Source organism: Lemur catta, chromosome 13 (assembly GCF_020740605.2).
Source record: "Lemur catta isolate mLemCat1 chromosome 13, mLemCat1.pri, whole genome shotgun sequence".
In the NCBI taxonomy this organism is placed as follows: Eukaryota; Metazoa; Chordata; class Mammalia; order Primates; family Lemuridae; genus Lemur; species Lemur catta.
Window position 1 is genome coordinate 21,671,080 of NC_059140.1, and position 18,044 is coordinate 21,689,123.

Below are 18,044 nucleotides of genomic sequence, written 5' to 3' on the forward strand. Positions count from 1 at the left end.
TAACCAGGGGTTTACTCTCTGCGCAGATGATCACCAAACCACCGCCACACCGCAGAACCAGGGTCGAGAGTCGGGAGGCACAAGTCACTGGTGCCTGGGCCTCTCAGCAGTCCAGGGAGACGGGACCCCAGCGGGTGCGAGGCAAGTGTTCCAGGATCAGTTCTGCCCCCGGGGCTCAGGGTCCAGGGAGATTTCACAGGGGTGACTGTTTGAAGTGACCTGGAAGCCTTGAGGGACGAGTAGGATTTTGCCAGGCAGGATGTTGAGGAAAGAAGAGTTAGGGGCCCTAAGGCAGTAGCAGCCTTGTGAGCAGACAGACACCAGGTCCTACCACAGCGCAGGTGAGGCAGGGCGAGCGGGACCTGGCCTTTGTGAGCCGAACAAAGAAATTTAGACTCAGCCCTCTGGAATTTAGCTATTGCTGAGGAACAGATCACCCCCAAAATTAGTGGCTGAGAACAAATCTTACCCCTTGGTTTGTGCGGGGCAGGATTTGAGGGCTGCTTGGCCGAGTGATTCTGGCCTGGGGTCTCTCACAGGCTGCAGCCGGGGTGTTGGCCGTGCTGTGGGCGGCTCAGGCCTGCTCAGTGACAGTTGGCAGGCCTCAGCGCCTCCCCACGCGGCACCTCTGCAGAGAGGCTCACAGCGTGGCAGTGGCTTTCCTCGGAGTGAGGGCGCTGAGGGAGAGAGCAGAGGAAGCTCCCAAGGTGGAAGCCGCAGTCTTTTCATAACCTAATCCTGGAAGTAACATCCCCTGCTTCCTCTGTGTTCTGTCTGTGGGAAGTGGGTCACTAAACCCGGCCTGTGTCCAGGGGCAGGAATCACGCAGGGACAGGAGTGCCGGGGCAGGCTCGGTGGGGGCTGTCTGAGAGGCTCCCCACGAGAGCCCATGTGGCCACACAGCCAAGCACGGCCTGGCGCATGCCTTGGAGAGGTCACCCCAGCTTTGGTGGGGAGTGGCAGTGAAGCCATTTTGGAGGCGGCCATCCAGGCTGGACTTACATGGGGAAGCAGGAAGAGGCATTGTTATCAGTGTCAAAAACTGCACGCAGCCAGGGAGGGCAGAGGGTCAAGACCCTGAGTGGCAGAAACCAGTTTCTGCAGCGAGGGTTTTGAAGGTCCCTTTGCTGTGAGAGCTACGTGGCAAGTGACCTCGTTTCAAAACACATTTTTAAGTTGTGAAATATCAGGGCTGTTATTTTTTCAGTTATATCTTATAAGCACAGCTGTTCCTTGCCTGTCAGTAGTTAGATGTGCAAATGAAAGCTGTTAACGTTGTCAGGTGGTTAACTGGGCCTGGCTTTACCATTCTGACCGACCCCTGATGCAGGACAACACTCCAGTCGGCAGTCTGCCTGGTAAGGGCTGTGTCTCTCCTTTTGAAATCTCCCGTTTCTTTGAAGTCTGACCTGAACACAAATGCCTTTAAAGCATGAAGTTTTTGCAGAGATTTTGGATTTTTAATTTTAGGCTCGTCATCACCAAGCCAATCAGAACAAGATTCTCTGTGAATTTTGGGAGCAGAGCTGTGCTTGCAGTGGGCAGCAGAGTCAGGAGTTGGGGGGGAGGAGGAGGAGGAGGACTGGCCCTGGCTTGGGAAATGTTGTAGAGAAGCTGTTTCAGGTCTAGGTCGCTCCGGTCCTTTCCTTGCATCACTGTGCTGGAAATGAAAAACAAACATAACAACCGTCCTTTAAATCTGTACGTTCCCCAGAAATAGCAGCCATCCCGGGTGTGGTTAAAATCCTGCTTCTGGAAGAGTGACCTGGGCCTGGGGCTCCGCTCCCTGTGACGGCGGCTGCCACCTTGCGGGGGCACACCCAGCGCAGAGCACTCAGAGCCGTGTACTGTGTTATGCTGGTGACACCAGGTGTTGAAAGTAAAAAATGTAATTTATTCCACACTTTTCAGACGGTCATTCTTGTTGCTTAATATTCATACTTTGGTTGACTTTGAATCATAGGAGACTAAAACATAACGCTCTTAGAAAATTTGTACTCAGTGTTACTATTTAAAGAACAGTCTCATAGTTACATTAAATGGTGGGGATATTTAAAGGGCTAATACGTACTAAACTTGGAAGGGTTACCTTTTGGTTATCCTAAGGTTTTTTGTGTAATTGTCATTTTTATGTATTTTGTTTTCCTTTTGTATAACTTGGATACTTAGAGCATTTTTTAAAAATATATGTATGGATGTTAAATCTTTAATATGAGAAATTTGCCTTTTTGGTTAACTGAACTTTCCATGTAGATGAAGGTTAAACAGAAATCTTTCTTAAAACATCCCGTGAATATGAATTAGTATATCTTGTCTGTGTTTCTAGTGTATAGAGCAAGACGAATCCTCCTTAATCTAAAAGTTAATAATTCAAGACCATCATATAAAACTAAAAGACCCTTCCCGCAATCAATAGTTTCCCAAAAGGTTAATTGCCAGAATCATCTGGAGAACTTTTGAAAATATTGTATTTCATTTTAAATATAGGTTCCTGACCCCTGACTCCCAAATTACTAAGTCAAACTCTCTTGGGGAGGGGCCTGGATTATAAATGTTGAGGCGTCACATGCAGCACGTGCAGGGCTCCGGGTGCCACACGCCGCACTGCCAGCCCAGGCCCTGCTATCCGGTCCTCGTCCTTTGGCTCCTGGTAGCCCACAGGCCCCGAGGGGCTCCGACCCTGGGTTCCCTGCACCTTCCCACTGGGGTCCTCAGCTCACACCGGCCTGGAAGCCCCCTCTTCTCTTTGCACCATAACCTCCCCCTGCCCCGTCAGGTCGGTTCACGAGGTACAGCTGGGGGCCACTTCCAAGTCACCCACAAGCAGAATTCATTCCCCTCTTTCCTGTTCGTCAGGACACGCTGTGCAAATACCTCTTTGGTATTCAACACGTCGGATTCTAATAGTATATTTTATCTGTATCATTTTTAAAGATTTATTTATTGAGGTGAAATTCACATAACAGACAACCATTTAAAAGTGAGGAATTCCCATCAATACATGAGTGGATCAATAAAATGTGGTAAATGTATACCATGGAGTTCTACTCAGCCATAAAAGAAGCAAACTAATACCTTCTGTAACAACCTGAATGGAACTGGAGACCATCCTTTTAAGTGAAGTATCACAAGAATGGAAGAACAAAAACCATGTGTACTCACTACTAAATTGAAACTTATGGATCAACGCTCGCGTGCACATATGGTAGTAAAATTAAATAGAGTTCAAGCAGGTGGTGGGGGAGGGGAGGGGTAAATTCACACCTAACAGGTACGGTGCACACTAGATGGGTGATGGGCACACTTACAACTTTGCCTCAAACTGCATAAAAGCAATTCATGTAACCACAACATTTGTACCCCAGTAATATTCTGAAATTTTTTTTTTAAAGTGAAGAATTCAGTCATATTTTGTATATTCACAATGTTGCGGAACGTTCCAGAACATTTCCATCATCCCAAAAGACAGAAAACCCCCTCTACACTAAGCAGTCCCCACTCCCTGCCCCCTCAGCCTTGGCAGCCCCCAGCCCGCGTTCTGTTGCTGTGGCTTTACCTGTTCTGGGAACTCCATATCAGTGGGCTCAGGTAACTCGTGACTCTGTGTCTGGCCCCTCTCAGGACAGTGGTTTCGAGGGTCCTCACGGTGTAGCGTGGATCAGTGCCTTAGTTTGCTATAACCAGTACCACAGACTGGGTGGCTTAAACAACAGGATTTTCTCACAGTTCTGGAGGTTAGAAGTGTAAGATCGAGGTGTTGGTAGGGCTGCTTTCTTCTGAGGCCTCTCTGCTTGGCTTGTAGATGGCCGCCGTCATGCTATATCTCCCGTGGTCTTTCCCGTGTGCTGTGTGTGGGTGTCCCTGGTGTCTCTCCGTGTGTCCAGACTTTCTCCTCTTAGAGGGACACCAGTCAGACTGGACTAAGGGCCACCCTAAAGACCTTTTAACTCAGTCATCATCTCTTTAAAGATGGTATCTCCAAATACAGTCACATTGAGTCACTGGGGGTTAAGGGCTTCAACCTATGAATTTTGGGGGGACACAGTTCAGCTCATAACAGTGTTTCTTTTCTACAACTCCATTTATGCACCGTTTCCCACTGTAGAGTTCTTTGGCTTCAGGGCCCAGCCTCCTTCCTAGACCGGGAGCCGGAGGGCAGAGCTTGTGTCTGTGTCCTCCTCCCAGCCTCAGCGGGCGCCGGGTGCTGTTGTCCGGCTCCTGTGCCGGCCACGGCGAGCCGAGTGGCCACTTCTCTGTCCGCAGTAAGTGCACATACATGTGTGTGGAGCAGTGAGCTGGCCATCCCTGGGTGGCTCCTTTCTATTGGCAGAGGGAGTTTTGAATTAAATATCAAAAGCTATCTCGTCGTTTCTTTGTGATCAAATTAGAGAAAAGAAATTGGCTAATTGAGAATCTCAACGACCAGACGAATGAACATGTTCATTTTCTCACACGGATTGCATTATGGGGAACGAAGGAGTTAGAATGGGTCCCTGGCCCTTAAGGACTTTGGTAGAGAGAATGTAGGCTAGGATGGATTGAGATGCAGAAAGTCAGAGGCAGCTTGTGGCGGAGGCAGGGTCTGAGCTGGCGTGCGGGTGGGAAGATGTGAATGGGGGTCCGGGTTGTTAATAAAAGGTGAGGAGGTGGGGAAGCCAGGGAGCGTTCCGGGAGCACCAGCAGGTCAGCTCGGTGGAGCTTGGGTGCGACTGCAGGGTGAGAGGCGGGCTGGGGAGGCCAGTTTCTTGGAAAAGGAGATGGGACATCGTGAATGTCACTGGGGAGCCACTGAAGGGCTGGAGTTCGGCCTCAGGCAGATCAGTGTGGCTTTGGGGTGAAGGTGGTGGCTCGGGGATCCTGGAAGGGAGACCAGATTAGAAAGTGTTACAGTTGTAGGGGTTGAGCCCGGTTGCTGAGGTTCCCCTGGGTGTGGCAGGGCCAGGCAGTGGAGGACGACAGGGCAGTGCGGCTGTGAGCCGCCAGCCTGGGGGAAGAACTGGAGGAAAGCAGGGAGCCCAGTCCGAGCTGGACGGCATGTGGACGGTGGCATGGCACACCCAGGGCAGCCGTGCAGCCGGTCCCCACGCCTGAGCGCAGCGGGCAAAGGCCCAGAGAGAGTCGAGACCCCCAAACAGAGAGAGGGAAGAGCAGAAAAGGGCATCCTGGCAGGGCGGGCTTCAGTGTTGTGTTTCGTGGTGACGTGTGTTAGTTTGCTACGGCGCAATGACAAAGGACCACGCAGCCTGGCTGGCTTAAACACAGAAGTGTCTTTCCTCACGGTTCTGCAGGCTGGAAGCAAAGGCGTCGGTGGGGCTGGTTTCTCCTCGGCTCGGAGACAGGCCATCTGCTCCCATGTCCTCACGTGGTCTTCCCTCCGCGTGTGTCTGTGTCCCAATCTCCTCCTCTTGTAAGGGCACCAGTCCTATTGGATTAGCATCCACCCAGCCTCATGTTGACTGAATTACATCCGTAAAGACCTTGTCTCCAAATCCAGTCACTTTCTGAGGTGCAGGGGTTAGAAATTCAACATGTGAATTTGGGGTGGGGATAGAATTCAGCCCGTAAAGATGTGAACATAGGATTTATCTAAGTAAAGATTATGTGGCCTTTGCTTTGCAATTTAAGATGAGTAACCCCTTGATGCTTTTCCAAGTATGTGGGGCTGGGGGTGGGAGCCCTTTCTTCCAGGTGGTTCAGGGCTTGAGCTCCAGCCCTGCTCTGCTGCTTATGAGCTGCCTGGCTTTGGGCAGGTCACCTGCGCTCTCTGTCCCGGCTCCCTCCTAGGTCCAGCTCCACAGGCCACCGTGAGGCTGAAGCCGGTTACGATAGGCACGTGCTGTGTGGGTGCCGGGTGTGATAACTACCGTGATACCTGGTTTGGAGATGATGGTGCTCATACACGGAAAACATTTTTTTTTTCCTGCACAAAACTAAAGTGTATTTATGAAAATGGAAGTCAAGACCCCAGGCCTCCACGGGCCTCAGTTTTACAGAATATCCAGGGTAGTTTCTGTCAAGGTCCACACAGGCAGTGGGCAGGGGCTTGCCATTTTATAGAAGAATAAAATTCCACAGTGACGTGTGCCTACTGCCAGTAATTTGAGCCTTCGTGTGGTGCTTACGAGATAGGCCTGAGGAGAATTTCTGTCCCCATTTAAGCATCACCTAAGCCCCAGTGAGGTTGAGCGAGGTCACTTGGGCCCCCAAGCCCCGTCCTTTTGCACCCCACCACTGTCTCCACCTTGCAGCAGTCCCGGCACTGATGCTCTGTCTCCCATCCCCCTCAGGGCAGGGAGGTGCTGGGACGTGACCTTTAAGCAGAATTAATGTTTTTCTCTTTGTTGTTTATTTCATTCAAAAACAACCACCATTTGTTGGACCCACCCATGCCAGGCACTTGTGCTCTCTCAGGGGTGCCCCCCCTCCTCTGGGAGGTGCTGGGGTCTCACTGGACAGACAAACTGAGGCTCAGAAGTCTGGTCAGAAGCCAAGGTCATGAGTCCAGGGCCCCCCACTGAGCAGTACCTCTGTCCCCAAGGGACCCAAGAGATGTCCCAGGTTCTTCTAAGTAGGAGCATCTCTGCTGCACAGAGGTGCTTTTCTTCTGAAGACGGATGGTGTTTGGCCTGCACCGCACATTCCAGAATCTCATTTCCTTTCCGTGTTCATAGCCCCAGGTAAGGTAAGCCCACGTGTCTCAGAAGAGCCTCCACAGCCAGACACAGCACCAAGGCAGGTCAGAAGAGGCAGGACTCACGTGGACACTGGCACTCACAGCGGTCAGGAGTAGGCGGCTCTCTGGGGCCATTCTTGACCAACGTGGAAATCTTGCTTATCCCAGAAAATGATAACCAAGAGGAAATATAAAACAAAGTCCAGGGAAGTTGTGTGAATAATTAATGGCAAAGTATGAGGAGCAATATAACTGGAGATACAAAAACTGAATGTGCCAGGAATATTAATGTTTAATGAGACATAGGTGAGTGTAGCCAGGAGCTCACCGGCCGGTGCAGAGTCAGCTTGGGGAAGAAGAGGTGAGTGTGCCTGGAGCTGTTCGGGTGGTCTGGGAGGGATAAAGTGACACCCCACTGTCCTGAGCCCTGGGGTGCAGCCTAGGCTGTTGGAGTCACTGGGATTTCAAAGGTTCTGGCCCATTTTCCCCCCACATACATCAGGCTTGTAAGATCTCATGTCCTGGTTCTTTAGAAAATCACTGCATTGTACTTTAGGACACTGTGTCCCGGGAACACGCTTACCCAAACAACCTTGGCCAGGAGTCTAGGAAAACAAAGGTAGATTATGTGAAGAAATGGAATTGTCTACAGCAAACCCCAGTTGAGATAAAGCGATCTCACACGGTCAGGAGATGGCAGAGACCTAAGAGCCCTTAGCTGGGAGGGGTCAGCAGGTGAAAACAATGGAAGCAAGTGTTTGTCCCTGGCAGGGATCCCTGTTAAGCCCCCTCGGGGCCTGGCTGAGGAGGTGGGGGGGGGGTGGGGCTGTCAGTTCCCCTTTGTCTCTGGAAGTGGAGTTAAGCTCCCCTGGGCCAAAGGCTGAGAAAGGAGACCCTGGAGAGACTTCCCAGCCTCTGCATTCCAAGTAGGGGAGAGAGGAATGCATGAGCCACGTGGAGCACCAACAAATTACAAAACAAGTAAAGGTGTGGGGGATAAAAGGACTTTGTTCAAACACTTTTGCTTTTTAAAATAGATTAGCTTTATTGGTTTACGTGCAATAAAATCCACCCATTTACTATTTAAAGTTCAATGAATGTTTTTTGAAGGTTCTATGAATTTTGTGACAAATGTCTGCGGTTACGTATCTACCACCAAAATCACAACACGGGACTGTCCATCACCCAAAACCTGCCCTCGGGCCCCTCTGCAGGCAGTCTCCCTCCCTGCGAGGCCCCCAGCGGCTCTGCCCCCAGGCCTTGGCTTTTCCGGATGCCATGGACAGGTGCAGTGTGTGGTCTTGCGTCTGGCCCCTTCCACCCAGCAGGTGCAGGGAGGTTTATCCGTGTCACGGTGTCGGCACACCTCGGCCTGTTTGTGCATTCTCAAGTTGACGGCGGTTTGGGCTCTTTCCAGTTATTGGCTGTTATGAATAGAACTGCTGTAAACATTCTTGTGCAGGTCTTTATTTTATTTTTTATACTAGGAATCGTGGTTCTTTATTTTTTTTAACTGGCATACATAACTGAATTACATGTACTACATCTTTTTGACAGCTAGATTGCTTTTTTAAGACTTTCACAATCACCCATGAACAAGTGCATTTATGATAGAAATAGTTCTAATGTTATTTTTATGTTCACAACGAACTCTAGAGAATTGCAGTATTTTAACAGCTTTATTGAGGTATAATTCACATATCATACCACTGACCCATTTAAAATGTACAATCCAGTGGCTTTTGGTATGTTCACAGAGCTGTGCAGCCGTCACCCCAATCAGGTTCAGAACATTTCATCATCTGGTAAAGAAACTCCAGAACCATCAGTCATCAGTCATCCCCTATTTCTCTCCTCCCCCCACCCACCCCTGGCCTCACACAATCACTGGTCCTGGTTTTGTTCCTGTGTTTGCCTATGTGGACAGTTGTGGACAAGCGTAAGAACAAGTGCTGTTTGTCTTTCTATACCTGGCTTATTTCTCTTAACATAATGTTCTCCAGTCATGGACAGGTCATAATGTGGATAAATGGTTCCCTTAATCTTGGGTATATTCCCAAGAGTGAGATTGCTGGGTTGTGTGATAAATGTGTGTTTAACTTTATAAGACACTGTCAAAATTATTTTCTAGAGTTGCAGTACTATTTTGAATTCCCAGAAGCAATGTATGAGAGTTTCAGTTGCTCTACATCCTTGCCAACACTTGATATTGATAGTCTTTTCAATTTTGGCCATTCTAGTGGGTATATAATGATATCTCATTGTGGTTTTTATTTGCATTTCCCTAATGACTAATGACGGTGAACATCTTTTTATGTGCTTACTTGAGGTTCATGTATCTCTGATTAAGTGTTTAATCTTTTTGTGTTTAATCTTAAGTGTTTAAATCTTTTGCCCATTTCTTTTTTGTTTGTTTGTTTTTTGAGACAATGTGTTTCTATGTTGCCCAGGCTGGTCTCGAACACTTGGGCTCAAGAGATCCTCCCACCTCAGCCTCTCAAGTAGCTGAGACTACAGGCGCATACCACCACTTTCCAGCTATTTTGCCCATTTTTAATTGGGTTGTGTTTTTTTCTTCTTGAGTTATAAGAGTTCTTTGTATGTTCTGAATACAAGTCCTTTATCACATAAATGTTTTGCAGGTATTTTCTCCCAGTCTTCATTTGCCTTTTCATTTACTTACCTGGGTCATTTGAGAACAGATGCTTTAAATTTTGATGAAGTCAAAACTTATTCATGTTTTCTTGTTATTATTTGTGCTTTGTGTCCTATCAAAGGATTTCTTTTCTAGAAGGTTTAGCTCTTACATTTGGATCCATTTTGAGTTAATTTAGGTATATGGAGTGAGAATAGAGGGGCTTTTGTAATCCACTTTTTTGCATATGGATATGTAGTTCCCACATCATTTAGTTGAAAGACTATGCATTTCCATTGAATTACCTTGGCTCCTTTACTGAAAACAGTTGCCCGTACAAGTGTGGGCCTACTTCTAGACTCTATGTTCTGTCCCATTGATTTTTTTAAGTCGTGTTTTTTTAATTGAGATATAACTCACATGCCATAAAATTCACCATTTTAGAGTGTACAGGTGAGTGGTTTTTAGTATATTCACAAGGTTGCACAACTGTCACCACTAATTCCACCTCATTTTCATTATCCCAGAGAGAATGTTCCATTGATCTTAATGTCTGTCCTTTTTCTAATTCATACAGTCTTGTTAATTGTAACTTTGCAGTGATTATTGAAATACAAATTTTGTTCAGCATTTTCAATATTGTCATGGGTATTCTATATCTTTTAAACATTTATGTACATTTTAGAATCAACTCGTCAGTCTCTACAAAAAGAAAAAACTTGGGATTTTCATTAAGATTGTGTTGAATCTGTAACTTGATTTGGGGATAATTAGTATTTTAACGATGAAAATGATCCACGAAAACATGGTATATAGCTCTCCATTTAGATACTGAATTTCTCTCAACAGTGTTTTGAATTTTCAGTGCATAGGTCTTGCACATATTTTGTTAAATTTGACTCTAAGTATTTCAAATTTGTTATGCTATTTTACATTATATTAGATTTTTAAATTTCAAGTTCCAGTTTTTCTCTTGTAGTACATAAAAATACAATTAATTTTTGTATATTGACCTTGTCTCCTAAAGGTCTTGCTAAACTCTTTAGTTCTAGTAAGTTTTTTGCAGATTTTCTTTGGATTTTCTATACAGTGATGTCAACTGGAAAAGAAAAGATAGTTTTTCAAAATTTATTTCTAAACTGTGTGCCTTTTATTTCTTTTTCTTCCTTTATTAACCTGCCGGGAATCTCCAGCATCCAGTGTTGAATGAAGTGGGAAGAGTATATATCCTTGCCCTGCATCCAGTCTGAGGGGAAGGCATTTGATTATTCACCACTAAAAAGGACATTAGCTGTAGGTTTTTCATACGTGCCCTTTATCAGATCAAGGAAGCCTCTTCTATTCCCAGTTTCCTAAGAATTATTATCATGAATTTGTCAACTTTTGTCAAATGTTTATTCTGCATCTATTGAGATCATCATATGTTTTTTCTATTTTAATCTATTTCGATGGTGATTCATTTGTTTTTAAATACTAAACTACCTTGCATTCCTAGGATGAAACATGCCTTGGTAATGATGTATTATCCTTTTGTATATTGCTGGATTTGATTTGATTTGTTCTAGACTTTCGCATTTATAATAGACAGTGGCCTTTAGTTTTTTTTCTATCAGTGTCTTTATTTGGTCTTGTTATCTGGGTGATATTGGCCTCATAAAAGGAGCTGAGAAGTGCTCCTTCCTATTCTGTTTTTTGGAAGTTTATTTAATGCTGGTTTTATTTCTTCCTTAAGTGTTTGGTAGAATTCACCAAGGAAGCCATCTGCCTCTATGTAAGGGTTTTTAACTGTGAGTAAAAGCTTTTCAATAGACACAGGGCTGTTCAGGTTATCTGTTTCTCTTGAGCGATCTTTGGTACTTTGTGCCTTTCGAGGAATTTTTTCATTTCATCTAAGCTGTAGAATTTCTTGGTATAAAGTTGTTCATTATATTCCCTTATTATCCTTTTAATGTTCGTAGTACATACAGTGAAGTCCCCTCCTTGATTTCTTATGCACACATAAGCTCACGCGTGCTCTCTATAAAGACAGAACAGTGCAACGGTTCTCATATATCCATCACCTGGATTCAATAATTATCAAGGTGTTGCCGTACATGCTTCATCAGTTCCCTGTTTTCCTTGATTTGCTGAAGTATTTTAAATTCCAGACATTATGACATTTCACAAACCCTAGATACTTCCATATGCATCTCTAAAAAATAATATTTTCTTAGGAAACCATAATTCCATTATCATACCTAAAAAAATTAGCCATGATTCCTTGGCATAATCTTTTACCTAGATACACCTATAAGATTTTCTCAGAAATGTCATTTTACAGTTGGCATGTTCAAATCAGAGTCCAGACAAGGTCTGTGTATTACCTATAGCTGTCATGTGTCCTAAGTTTTTAATCTAGGACAAAGCACCCCATTTTTTCAATGCAGAAAACAGTCATTTCTCCCCTAGAAAGCTCTACATTCTGGATTTGTCTGTTTCCTGTTGGTATCATTTAACTCTTCTAAACAGGAGCTGCTTCAGTCTGAGAATGACTGAATTGTGACTTGGAACCTCTGTCCCCCTGAGCAATCCACCGTGGCCCTCTCCCCCCGAGGGGGGCAGGAAGAAGAGTGGGAAACTGTCTGCTTCAAGGCCCGGGAAACGTCCGGCTTCCCTGTCCAGCTCCCCTGTCCAGCTCAGGCCAGGCCACTTCCATGAAGCCTTTGACTCCTGTCACCTCCGAGTTCCTTTGACCCCTGTCACCTCCAGTTATGTGGAGCACTGAATTGCGTATCTCTGTCTTCCTCACTGTGGTTTCCTGTGTGTAACTCTTGTCCTCTGCTCTGTTACGATACGTGTGTTTAAGATTCTGTGTAGGTTTTATGAAAGTGCCTCAGAAGAGGGTAGCATCCCTGTGGCCGCCTGGTTTCCCTGGCGGTCCCTGACGCGGGTACCCGTGTAGCTGGCACCCGGTGCCCAGGCCTCCCGCCGTCCCTCCCGGTGGCACCTGCCGTGCTGGAGTCCAGAAGCAGGGGATCCCGTCGGCTCTTACGCATTTGCCTTCAGAGAAATACATCATGCAGAGTGCACAGTCCCGTGTCTGTCTGACCTATGTCACACGGCACTGCCCGTGGTGAGATCCACCCCTTCGTTCTCATTGCTGTGGAATATTCCAGAATATGCGACAATTGACTGACCCATTCGACCGTCAGTGGACGTTTGGGCACTGTCTACCTGGGGGCTGTCACAAATGGTGCTGGCCGGAATGGTCCTATCCACGCCTCTTTGGTGAACCTGCGCCCACATTTGTCCTGCATCTGCCTGGGGGCGGAGCTGCTGGTCCTCGGGTGAGCACAGGTTCCGCTTTCAGAGAACCGCCCAGCACTCTTCCACTGGGGATGATAAAGACCCACATCTTACCATGTCACCTCCCAGGGTCAATACCCTTGAATGACTCCCACTGTGTAGAGCTGGAACCCAGACTCCATGAGGTGCCTGGGGAGGGCCTGGGGCCTGGGCCCTGCCTCGCCCCTGCCCGCTCTGCTCCCCCGGCCGGCCCCCCGTCCTCCCGCGTCCTGTTGTCCTGAGACTCTGGGCTTGCTCAGCTGTCCACTCCTGCAGGACGCTGACGCCCTGGTTCTCCACATGCAACTCTGCTTGTCCCCACTACAGAGTGTCTCAGAGTCAGCTTTCAGGGTATCTGCCACCCCCATTAGGCCACAGCTTTTTAAGAACAAGGGTCATGGTCTTATTTCAGATGCCTGAATACATAATGAGCCAGGGAACTTGGCAGATGATCGGAACAGAAACTTGGTGGCTAGCAGTCCACTCCTTGCTTTAGAAAATAATAAATCTAGTTTTGGGGGTTTTGTGTATTTTTTTTAAATTTCAGAATATTATGGAGGTACAAACATTTTGGTTACATATAATGCCTTTGCTTTGCCCAAGCCAGAGCTACAAGCGTGGTTTTAAAGTTGAAAAGAGAAGGGCTCAAACCACAGCCCTTCGCACAGAGTGACGGGTGGGGACAGATAGCAGGGTCCATTGCGTGGTCGTAGTTCACATTTCAAAACAGTGGTGGCATGTGCAGGTGAGAACCAGCATTTCTTCAACTGAGATCTTCTGCATTTTTCTCATAGTTGACCACAGGGTGTGTTGGGGGAAGGCGTGTGTGGATTTTGGATCAAGCCCTGACTTAAATCCAGGCCATTCCATGTAAGCTGTGATGTTTTAGTCAAATAACTCCTCTGAGCCTCAGTTTCCCATGTGTGGAATGGGACAGTAACACCTGCCTGGCAAGGCTGTTGGAGGATTGGAGAGAACGAATCAGTTCCTGGAGAGCCGCTGACAGCCCCATACAACTAACGGTCTCTCTCCTGGGGACGTGAAGAGGAATTTGCAGCCTGGGCCCAAGCAGGTTTCCGCCGGGCTCTCTCCATCTTCCTGAGAGACCTGGGCTGGACTGCACTCAAGGTCTGCCCTGTACCTCGGGGAGGGGAGGGCCGGGCCCTGGGGTGCTGGTGCTACAGAGCCAGCATATCTGGGGGAGGGGCCCCTCTGTGCATCTTCCTCATGGGCCAGCCCCAGGATGGGGAAAGAGGTTTCTTGGCTTGGACAGCAGAGGGGCAGAGAGCAGAGAGGCCTTGTTTGTTTCTTCCTGTTTACATATACATCTTGGGGCTTTTTGTTTGTTTTTTACTTAAGAAAGTAGTTTTGGGACCAGGTGCTGTACTCACACCTGTAATCCTAGGGCTCTGAGAGGCCGAGGCAGGAGGATCCTTTGAGGTCAGGATTTTGAGACCAGCCTGAGCAAGAGTCAGCCCCGGTCTCTACAGAAAATAGAAAAGAATAGCTGGGCGTGGTGGCGTGCACCTGTAGTCCCAGCCACTCTGTAGTCCCAGCTACTCAGGAGGCTGAGGCAGGAGGATTGCTTGAGTCTAGGAGTTTGAGGCTGCAGTGAGCTATGATGACACCATTGTACTCTAGCCCAGGTGACAGAGCGACACTCTGTCTCAAAAGAAAAAAGAAAGTAGTTTTGAGCGAGGGAAATGAGACAGCTCCTATAAATATCCCCCCACAAAAAGTTAAATAAGTTAAATGCCTAACATGCTTGAGCTATTCAGTTAAGAAAATGGATGAATAAACATAATTTTAACTTCAATGAGTTCTTCTCTTTATCAAAACTAAAATAACACTGAACACTTAAAAAAAAAAAAAAACCTCCATAATGAAAAACAAAGCTGCTGTTCTGTTGTTTTTGAAACAGTTGATTGGAAAGTGCTTCCACCGAAGGTAGCCTGCGTCTGTCCTGCAATCGCCATAAAGCGGTAACAAGGGATTTTCACATTTTCACGAGGGATTTTGTTATCCCAAGAGTGGACCATGCGTTGCCTTTTAAGTGCTTTTTAAAAGCAGAGTATATACCAGAATGTGCTTTTTAATAATATTTAGGGTTCTGGGATCCACTCCCAACACTGGAGAGGCCAAAGAGTTGTAAATAAACCCAAAGGCAAGACTGGTGTGTTTGGCTTCAGCCCCTCCGTCCTGGCCCTGGCTTTTGTCAGCAGGTCTCAGCCATAATAAAGCTTTTAAAAGGGGGATTTTTTGGTGGGGGTACAGTGCACAGCAGGGTCAGATTCCATTAGGGCAGGGCATGTAGTTTCCTTAGAAGTGCCAGTCACTCCAGCACAATGCCTTTCTCTGGAAGTTTTGGACCCAGAATTCAGGCTGCCGTCAGCGAACAGTGACCAGCTGTGTGTTCAGGACTTGTAGGAATGTGAGTAAGTGGATCCACTTTATATAAAATATTTAAAAGCATATTTAATAAATATGCCCTTAATTTCCTCCTCTACTCCCCTTCCTACTTGTCATTCACAGTTATAACATCTCTCAGTTGTTTCAATTGAATTTAACTTGGGGTAATTATATAAGCACTGAAAAGATTAGAATGCTTTGGGAACAAGTAATTAGTCAAAAGAAAACCCATCAGGCTTAATTTTGAGTTCTGTGCTTTTATTTTCAAAAAGGCTTGTTATTTTTAATGTTTAAAAATGGAATTTGTGTGCACGTGCCTGTGTTGAGGATATCTCATTTCTTTTGGTGTGCTAACGTAGGCAGTTAACTTTCCTAGGTTTACATTCCTCTTATCTGCTGCCTCCTGCTACCTGATTACCTCCAGCTAGTCTGCATTTTTCAGAAGATTTAACCTGGTTTTAATAATATTCTTAGTGAAAGGTAGTTCCAAAGGTAAAACCTATTATTGCTACCAAAGAATCGAATTCTGATTTCCAAGCCCACTGGAAGGAGAGTTTGGATTGTCCCCGACTCAGCTTGCTGCGGTTGGCACAAGAGGCCGGGTGACCACAGCACAACTCGCTCCCTAGTTGTCGGTGGCCAGTTGGGTTTTCAGATCCCTTTAGCTCCTGATTTTATGTTTCTGGGCAGTGGGACGTGGGGTCTGAGGTGGCAGTGCCCTGGCTTAGGACGGCAGGGCCTAGGATGGCGTTTGATGGTTTGCACCAGGCAGACTGGCAGGTAGGGCCAGGTGGGGTGGCGGTTTCTGTGTTGTGCTCAGGGTTCCTTCTGTAGCACAGGTAGCACTCCTGGGGGTTTAAGTTTGACATCTTGCAGTTGTATTTGGTGGTCATCTTCCAAAGTATTCTTTGGAATACTTTAATTCATGCTGAGTAACTCATTCCACTTGGTGCTGTTGGGTGGAGGCCCCGTGGCTGGTTCTCCTTGGATCCCGTGCCCCCAGGCTGGGCTAGGACGTGCCGCCGTCTCCCAAGACCTTGTGTGGCCTCGCTGTGCTTGGCCTGGGTGAGGTGGGCCTCCCCTGAGACGGTTGGCTTCGACCTCAGCCTCTCGGCTCTCTGTCTGGTGCTCCTTCTAGAAGAACTGTTGTCCCAAAGCAGCTAGATGGTTAAGCTACGAAATATAGAGTATATCAGCCAGGACCTCACCTGTATTTTTATTTCTTCACTTTTGAGTAGGTCTGACTTCTAAAATGACTAAGAGTTGTTTAAATGGGTATATGCTTTCATCTTTCTAGAATATTCTGTTAGCAAACCCCCAGAGGAGACGAGAATGGCTTTGGGTGATACTATAACAGTTCTGTGCTTCTAACCTAAAGTTGGAGTCTCTGTTTCTCACCTAAGAAAGCAAAACAGTCACATAAAAACTATATTTAGTTAATATAACCTTAAAATGTTTCTGAAAAACCAAACAAATCCTTTTAAATTGTATATTCAGTCCTGTTTCGAGCCCAGTTAGTCAAGGTATTCCTAACCCAAAGATTCCAGGTGAAAAGAAAACATGCTCCAGAAAAAGGAATGTCAGCAAGGGCACACACAGGTGGCTTTCTCGGCCCTTGATTACTTTCTGCCCGACCAGTCGCCAAGTTGAGACAGTGAAGACTTTGGGAACACACAAGGCAGAGTACAAGTTGCCTCCTTCAGCCAGACCTGGGTGTCCTATTTAACCAGGGAAGGGCAGGGCGGGCTGGGACAAGGTGCAGATTCTTGGCTCTTCCTCCTTGACCGGGGAGGCGGTGCTGCTGCTCCACACAGAACAAGCGGTACCGTGAGCAACTGCCGCTCTTCCAGCAGGCCTAGAAAATTATTCTAAAAGGCAGATCCTTTGCTGTGTTTCCTAGTAGCCAACTATAGGACACCACTGCTCAGTCAGCAGCCAGTGTGGACCCAGCCCTGGGCCGGGAGAGAAAGCCCCGGTGCCCAAGCCTGTGGGGTGGCGTGCACCCCTCGACCCCGTCTCTGGCTGCGAGACCTTCGCTCTGCTGCCCCTTTCGTGGGCCCAGGTCCAAGGGCAGGGAAGTCTCTCATTCTCATTTTGTATTACTGAATGTTGGGTTCCAGGAAGCCACCACAATTCATTTTTAGTAATACTCTGGGACAGGCTGGGATGTTTGTGAAAACCCTAAAGAAAAGATGAGGAGCTCCTGCTTTTGGTTCGGGCCTGTGAAGCTTGTTGAACTTGGATAAGAACAGTCACTGGCAGTAATAATTGCAGGCTGCATGTTGCCTTCCCTCCTGTAGTCTTTTTTTAGGTCAACTTTCCTTGAGGTATAGCTTACGCCAAAATCACAGATTAAGTGCACAGGTCGGTGATTCTGACAAATGAATCCTCCCCTCCCCCCAGGGAACCTCTGCAGTGAGGGCCCCTCCTCACCCCCTGTGCTCTGAGTGCTGTGGGTTCTCGGTGGCGTTTCTTTGTTGCAGTGTCTGTAAGGGGTGCACTGATGCTTGCCGGGCGGTCCAGGTCTAAGGGTCTGCAGCACTTGGCCCGTGGTGAAAAGGAAAGGAGTGGGGCACCGAATGCAACACCTGCAGATTTGCACCTGGGGCTATGTTTGAACTTGTGTGTCACCTTGTGACCCAGAGAGCGGGAGAGATTCCAAACAGAGAGAAGGCCTGCAGTGCCTTCTCTTTGGGAATCTGGACTGAATGGGGACGACCACTTGGTCTCCTGCAGCAAGTATTTATGAAGTGCCTACTGCATGCGGTGAACTGTGCTGCGTGACACAGAGGGTATGAAATGAAATGAAGGTGTGACCTCACCCTGGAGGAGCTGTGGCTCAGGGACGCTCAGGGACAGCGCACCCCTTGGTGCGGGGGAGGGCAGTGCACAAGGAGAAGGAGAAGCTGGGGGGAGGGGCGCAGTTACAGGGACTAAAATAGGAAGCTAAACTCTCAGCACGGTGTTTATCACTCACTTTATATTGTACAATGTTGGTTTTAA

General features: G+C 47.2%; 1 protein-coding gene across 8 annotated transcripts in view; it reads left to right on the forward strand.

Moving 5' to 3' along the window:
- Positions 1-18,044, forward strand: part of GGACT (gamma-glutamylamine cyclotransferase) — a 46,792-nt gene that overhangs the window by 16,543 nt on the left and 12,205 nt on the right. For 2 of the 8 annotated variants that reach the window (XM_045567365.1, XM_045567367.1), the window contains exon 1: positions 6,636-7,034. The exons of 3 other annotated variants lie outside the window; for them this stretch is intronic. Coding sequence is in view for 1 of the 5 variants with exons in the window: in XM_045567358.1 (XP_045423314.1) it covers positions 8,591-8,612 (22 nt within the window). In the remaining 4 variants the exon portion in view is untranslated. Of the gene's footprint in view, positions 1-6,635; positions 7,035-8,461; positions 8,623-18,044 lie in introns of those variants that run through there. 3 more of the 8 variants (XM_045567361.1, XM_045567355.1, XM_045567358.1) reach the window with 3 other exon arrangements.